At 38.2% G+C, this 7,744-nt stretch overlaps 1 protein-coding gene across 1 annotated transcript; it reads left to right on the top strand.

Moving 5' to 3' along the window:
• The first annotated feature begins 6,103 nt into the window (after positions 1 to 6,103).
• LOC100494661 (olfactory receptor 502-like) lies at positions 6,104 to 7,026 on the top strand. Its single transcript, XM_002937779.4, has one exon. It carries the CDS (start codon positions 6,180 to 6,182, stop codon positions 7,023 to 7,025), a length of 846 nt encoding a protein of 281 aa, XP_002937825.4. The 5' UTR covers positions 6,104 to 6,179; the 3' UTR covers position 7,026.
• Positions 7,027 to 7,744: the final 718 nt, after the last annotated feature.

Genomic DNA, 7,744 nt, shown 5'->3' with positions numbered 1-7,744 from the left:
TTTTACTTCTAGATAATTTTGAGATTTACAAGTGGGTTTTCACGAGAACTCAATTTTTCTGCTATTATTCCCAGAAAAATACGAGTTTTTCGAAAATAACTCCCATCATTTGGGATTTATTAATGTTAACTTTTTTTTGGTAAAATAAAAATTTGACAGGTTTCATCTGAGTACCATTGACAGTAGATCCTGTCCTTCAAGGACAAGTTAAACTCCTCATTGTTTTCAGTTTCACCCAGTTCAAGGGGAACTTAATCCCCTGATTGTTTTCTATTTCACACTTTTCAAGGGGAGTTAATCCCGTCATTGTTTTCAATTTCACCCAGTTTCAAGTGAAACTTAAACACATTATTGTTTTCCCTGAGTGACAATGCTCCTAAAATGGCTGCTGGAGCAATTCCTGTTTGGGAAAAATAAAGAGGATTCGTGGAAACGAACGTTCGTTTAAACTCGATTTTTTCGAGTTTTAACAATACTTTCAACTCGAAAAATTTGGGACTTTCGAATGTGAACTCAAAATTTTCATTTGAAAGATTCAAGCATCACCGTGACATTTTATAAATACAGAAATGATCGAGTTTAATTATAATTTAAACCATGTCGAGTTTATACAACTTTCAAGGCCAGAAAAATACAAATTTTAGTAAATGTGCCCCTTAAAAACCACAATCAGGTTAATTATGTGAACAAAAACTTTCACTAAAATCATATTCTTTTATTCACTTTTAATGATTTTTTTTTTTTTTTTAAATTCAAAAGAGCTTAAATTGAGAAATACACCCTCCATTAATTTCTTAAAGGAGACATATCCTATGAAAATTATGAATGTACCAGTGGATTATACTCCTCTAGATATAGAAGGATTGTGCTTAAAAAGTTGTGTTTCAGACTGATTTATTGAGAAATTCCACAAAAACCCCACTAGCCTCGCCCATCTGTCCTACTTCCTGCTGGCTGAATTCTCTGGAGGAGCTGGGGAGCCGGCGGCCCTCCATATACTGCACTGTAGGATAGGAACCAATCAGCAGCTAGGCTGACCTGATAGAGAACTGAAGCCTGTCTGTGCTTGTGTGAGTGCAGGGCTGTGATTGGCTGTCCCCCTCCTACTGTGCTTCTGGCAGGGACCGTTAGGACACGCCCACTCTTCATTTCAAACTCCGACAGAGAAGTGATAGGATCTATAGGGAGCTCCAATAAAGGGGCCATTGTTACAGATAGGGTTAATGTTTAGCCCAAAGGGAAACCAGCACCGGATATTATTCATAATTGCCTACAGGGTTAGGGGTTTTTCCCATTTATCCAATATGTCTCCTTTAAGAAGCTCCCCAGATTTCAGCTGCCAAATTTTTAAATTCAAGTTTAAGATTTTTATGATTGACAAATCAAAAAAAAAATAAAAATACGAGATCAAAAAACTTGTTTTTGTTCACGTCGGTTCACCTTTAAGTTAACCTTTAGTCTTTTATAGAATGGGTGATCCTTAGGGAGACATTTATTAAAGGAATACTGTCGTGGGAAAACATGTTAATAGAGCTTCTCCTATTGAATCCATATTATAAAAGCTCAAAGACATTTTTGTATTTAATTTTGAAATGTAAGATGGCCATGTTCTTCATTTCCCAGGGTTCCGCAGCCATGTGACCTGTGCTCGAATAAACTTCAGTCACACTTTACTGCTGCGCTGCAAGTTGGAGTGATATCCCCCCCAGCAGCCGATTAGCAGAACAATGGGAAGGGAGCAAGATAGCAGCTCCCAGTAGGTATCAGAATAGCACTCAATAGTAAGAAATCCAAGTCCGGCTTGGGACTCCTCCAGTTACATGGGAGTAGGAGAAACAATAGGTTTCCTGAAAGCAGTTTTAATGTGTAGCGCTGGCTCCTTCTGAAAGCTCAGTCTCAGGCACAATGCACTGAGATGGCGCCTACACACCAATATTACAGCTTACACTTATTTGCCCTATAGCGGAGCAGGTTGCTTGTGCTTTTCTAAGTGATCCCGCCCCCCGTCTTTTTGTGGCGCCGCTCCAAACCCCCCAATTTTTCCATTGACTTTGACAGGGAAGATTTTCAAACTGCCGCCAATCTTACAGCTTTGAAGCTACAGCCCCCAAACTTGAACGACATAGTCATGGGGTCACCCCGAATGAAACAGCGACATTTGTGGGAGGGGCCAACAACAGCCAATCAAATTTCACCCATTGACTTTAATGGGGAAATTGAAACTGCTGGCAATTTTACAGCTTTGAGGCTACACTCCCCAAACTTGAATCACACAGTCATGGGGTCAGCCTGAATGAAAATATTATGATTGTTGGATGCCCAAAAGTGGGCGGAGATGTGAACAGCCAATCAGATTTTACCTATTGACTTGGCGGAAATTCAAGCTGCTGCCATTCTCACAGTAATAACACCGAGGTCCTTAAACTTTGCAGAGTTAGGCACCAGGTAACTGTGGTTCAAGGTTAGAAAAAGTGGATGGAGCCACCAAAAGCCAATTAGATTTTACCTATTGACTTTCAATGGGAAAATCCAACCTGCTGCCATTCTCACAGTACTAATACCAGGGTCCCCTAATCGCAGTTGGTCACTAGGGGACTGCAGATTTACTTTTTAAAATAGGGCAGAGCCACCAACAGCCAATCAGATTTCATCTATTGAATTTTATTGGTTTGATGCCAGGGTCCCCAAACTTTACATAGTCAGTCACTGGATGACTTCGTACTCAAGGTTAGAAAAAGTGGGCGGGGCCACCAAAAGCCAATCACATTTCTTTCATTGTTTTCAGTGGGGAAATTTTAACTGCTGCCATTCTCACATGTTTAATGTCAGGGTCTCCAAACTTTATGCACAGGTTTGTCACTGGGTAACTACGTTCCAAGTTTAGAAAAGTGGGTGGGGTCAACAACAGCCAATCAGATTTCAACTATAGACTTCATACATTTAAATTTAAACTGCTGACATTCTTTAAATATTAATACTAAGGTCCCCAAACTTTGCAAAGCTAGTCACCAGGTAACTGCGGTTCAAATTTAGAAAAAGTGGGTGGAGCCACCAACAGTCAATCACATTTTACCTATTGATTTTTAATGGGGAAATTCAGTCTGCTGCCATTCTCACAGTATTAACACCAGGGTCACTAGGGGACTGCATTTTTAGTTTTTAAAAAGTGGGTGGAGCCACCAACAGCCAATCAGACTTCACCTATTGAATTTTTGGGGTTTAAATTTAATATGCTGTCTTTCTCACACTATTTATGTAAGGGTTCCCAAACTTTGCTCAGTCAGTCGCTGACTACGTATTCAGGGTTACAAAAAGTGGGCAGAGCCACCAACAGCCAATCCATTTCCACTCATTAAATTTCATGGGTTTATATCTAAACTGATGCCATTATTTAAGTTCAAGGGTTGTTAAACTTTCCAAAGTTAGTCACTGGGTATTTGCGGTTCAAAGTTAGAAAAAGTGGGTGGAGACACCAACAGCCAATCACATTTCACCTATTTACTTTCAATGGTGAAGAGTCCCCAAACTTTGCACAGTTGGTCACTGGGGGACTGCAGTTCAAAAATAGGAAAAGTGGGTTGGGCCACTAACAGCCAATCAGATTTCATGAATTTTATTGGTTTATTGGCTTCCATTCTCACACTATTTATGCCAGGGTGCCCACTGTTTGTCACTGGGTGACTTTGACTCAAGGTTAGAAAAAGTGGGTGGAGCCACCAACCACCAGTCACAATTTACCTATTGACTTTTATTGGTTTAAATTTAAACTGCTGCTTTAACTATTAATCCTAGGGTCCCTAAACTCTGCAGAGTTAGTCACTGGGTAACTGCAGTTCCAGGTTAGAAAAAGTGGGCAGAGCCACCAACCTCCAATCAGATGTCACTTGTTGACATTCAATGGGGAAATTTAAATTGCCGCCATTCAGACACTATTAAAACCAGGGTCCCCAAACTTTGCACAGGGGTTTTTACTATATAACTGTGGGTCCAAGATTAGAAAAAGTGGGCGGAGCCAACAACAGATCAGATTTCATTCAGTGACTTCACGGTTTTCAAATCAACATGAAGTCTGTTCTCAAACTTCCCTTTCTAGTTAAGTTATTATTACTGCCTATACAAATTACATTGTCTGTCACTAAAGTCATCAAATTAATTGCTGGAAAATGTGAATCCCCCAATGACCATCCTTAGACCCTAGAGATTAATAGTGCACAATCCCCGCGGGTTATATTAGAAGTAATATACAGTATATATTCCATGTGGCTCAAGGTTATTTTTATTTAGAAGCGGATAGGACACTTTGAATGACACATGTCTAAAGTAAGTGAAATCCTTACAATTAAGGTTATTGAATGATTATAACATTAATGAGTGAAACAGGGTAAAGTTATAGGTACTTTTATATATTCAGAATGTATGCAGTATGTGTGCAGTTGTAGCTCAGTTTGTGAAGCCCAGGCTTGTGTTCATTCCCTACTCAGCTGTTTCCCTTGTCTGGCTGTGCCGGTTGGAAGAACAGATGTTGCTTCTGAAGGCTGTGATTTTGGCGTTTCAGATTCCCACAGACATTCAAGGTAAAAGATCCTGATGGGAATAAAGCTTGTGCTTCTGCAGCTGAGAACTTAGGCAAAAGCCTAGGATAATGAATGTGCAGAGTAAAGAGTCAGTCTGACAATTTGCTTGACAGTAACAGAAAGGGGAAAAAGGTCTCACTCCTTCTCCAATTAAAAATTGTTTTTTATTAATTCATTAAAACCATGAGTTTCAAGTATGAACCCTTAATCATAGGCTCAATTTGCTTGCCCAATGGCAGAACATATCTTTGATAACAAAGTTCCTGTTATGTTAGATATCAGACAACATACCTTGCAGATTAAGTGCTTAACTCAATATACTGTACATTATAAATATGTATTTGCTAAACCATCTCATAATTATATGGCAGAGGTACTGTATAATGTAGAGTTCCAAACACTTGAAAATAGGATCACATCAAATAATGGTCTATCCCGAAGCTCCAGCTATCACTGCTATATATTATACTGCTATTTACCACCTGCATTTGTTTGTATTTGCAGTTCTGCTACAGGTATTTCCCTGTAATTATCAGATTGTTGCTCCTAACTCTATACTCAGTGGGGATTATCTTCCAAAAGGCACTGCCTTATATTTTATCCACATATCTACATTGATTTATTTAGTTTTTTTTTTGCACCCATAATATCTTTACAGCTACAGTACCCAAGAAATCACTAAATATATTCTGGTTTAATAAAATATATTGGCACAAGAAAGGAAAATAGAAGAGAAATGAATGGATACATTAACAGGACCTCAACCCAAAACTATTTATTTATTTTTTTGCATGGGAACAGAAAAATACAATTCTACTCAACTTTCTAAAGTCAACTACAAATTTGCAGTGGTTGAAAGGTAATTCAGTAAAAAGCAGTGTTTAATGACTATTTACATTTTCTGCACTTCTGGTTCTGACTCCTTAACCAATGTAGCAGATGTCAGGTGATAAATCTGACTTCTGCCAAAGTACAGTAGTTGGACCCTCTGTAGGCTCTTTGTATCGGCATACACATGTTACATACTGTGCCACTCCAATTAGCAGTAATTTGCACACATTTATATAAAAATTAGTTCTATAGGATAACTTTTCTCTCTACAATTTGCCAGTAATGACTGTCATTATTTATTATTATAACAATATTGTTTTCTCCTGAATGAGTGAGCTGTTTATTGGGCCATGTTTGAAACTAAAATGATGATTACATGATTGGTATCTAGTTGGGGATCCCCTAGATACCTACTGGGCAGGCTTGATGTGGCCAAAGATGAGATTCTCTTTCCATAGTTAGGATATTCAAAATCATCGGTTTATGCAACGATAGGAGAAGACTTTAATAATAACATTACACTATTAGAGACAGCTGTTAAAACCAGTGGCAATATTATGGAACATTAAAAAAATAAAATAAAAGTCTAGCTTGTGATAAATAGGTAAAACATAGAAATATAAGATTTCAAGATTTTATACAGCAACGTCTTCATTCGTTTTACAGGTGGACTCATCCAGTCTGATGGATAAAGCCAATAGGACGTCTGTGGAAGAGTTTATTTTATTGGCTTTTTCAGATCTATACCAGCTCCAGATTCCCTTATTCTTTGCCATGTTGCTTATCTACATTACATGTGTCTCTGGGAACTTGGCTATCATTTTTCTAGTAAGGGTTGAACCTTCCCTTCACACTCCAATGTACTTTTTTATTAGCACATTAGCTGTAACAGAAATGATGTTTGTGTCCTGCATTATCCCTAATCTTCTGGCTAATCTCATTGCGGCTAAGAACAGAATATCGCTCATTGGCTGCTTCACCCAACTGTTTGCCACTGATACACTGGGAACAGCAGAATGTTACCTGCTTGCCGTCATGGCTTTTGACCGAAACCTGGCTATTAGCAACCCCCTGCAATATTCTGCTATCATGACCCAGAAGTTGTGTGTGCAGCTCGCTGTTCTACCAGGGATTGTTGGAATTGTCACTTTATCCATTCCTTTTGTTCTTACAGCAAGATTGGAATTCTGTGGCCCTAATGAGGTCAACCATTTCTTTTGTGATTTTGCTCCTCTGCAGTCCTTGGCTTGTTCTGATCCTTTCATCACTAAAGTGGCAACAAGCTCAGGGGCCTTTTTTGCTATTGTACTCCCATTTATAGCAACTGTTGGACTCTACATCCATATCATTGTCATCATTTTTCAGATCCACAGCACTGAATCTAAACAGAAAGCCTTCTCCACCTGCTCTTCCCACCTCACTGTAGCAGGTTTGCATTATATCACGGCTATCACTGTGTATGTTGTGCCTAAAGGTTCCCAGTATGACAGGTTCCTTGCCCTTATATATGCTATCATGACCCCACTTTTGAATCCCTTTATTTATACCTTCAGAAACAAGGATGTAAAGAGAGCACTCATAAAATCAAGGAGGTTAAAACTTTGTCAGGAATCATTTTAATACTAACTAGATACAAAATAAAGTCTATAAAACTAACTCTGAATAGTTGCTTCTTTATATGCTTAACAAGTGTTCTTTCATTTCCTACCACTCTATTAAAATACGTGTAAAACCTTAGAGCAAGAAACTCTTACACAGGAATGTTATGTATCAATGAGGCTGTTTAATTGCAATGAGGGGTTTATCAGGGATACAGAAATTACATAGTTAACTTCTATTCTAAATATTATAGAAAGAATCCCTTTCCCTATGTTTTGCACTGTGATCAGTCTGCTATTGGTTTCCATAACCCGTTAAATAAAGATGATATATAAGTTGAAGAAGAAAAGAAGACTAGATTTTTTCACTGAATTTTCTTTCAAGCTTGTATGTGAGGCACCTATCTCTGGGATGCTAGTCATACAAGACATTATCTAATTCATAAACCATATTATATACTGGTACAACAAACAAAGGACTTAGGGGCACATTTACTAAGCAATTATGAGATAAAGGTAGAATTTTTCTTACTTCTTGATAATTTCAAGATTTACAAGTGGGTTTTCACGAGAACTTCCATAATTCATGATTTATTAACCCTTTCACTGCCAGCCGTTTTGAACAAAGTGGAACTTCTACTGCCAGACAGTTTTTGAACATTTTGCACTGTTTCACTTTAGGGGCTTTTCCTTGGGGGGACTTTTAGTTTACTCAGGAAAACTATATATCGTTTTTTTTCA

This window comes from Xenopus tropicalis, chromosome 8 (assembly GCF_000004195.4).
Source record: "Xenopus tropicalis strain Nigerian chromosome 8, UCB_Xtro_10.0, whole genome shotgun sequence".
Taxonomy (NCBI): domain Eukaryota; kingdom Metazoa; phylum Chordata; class Amphibia; order Anura; family Pipidae; genus Xenopus; species Xenopus tropicalis.
This window is presented reverse-complemented; position numbering and strand designations above follow the sequence as displayed.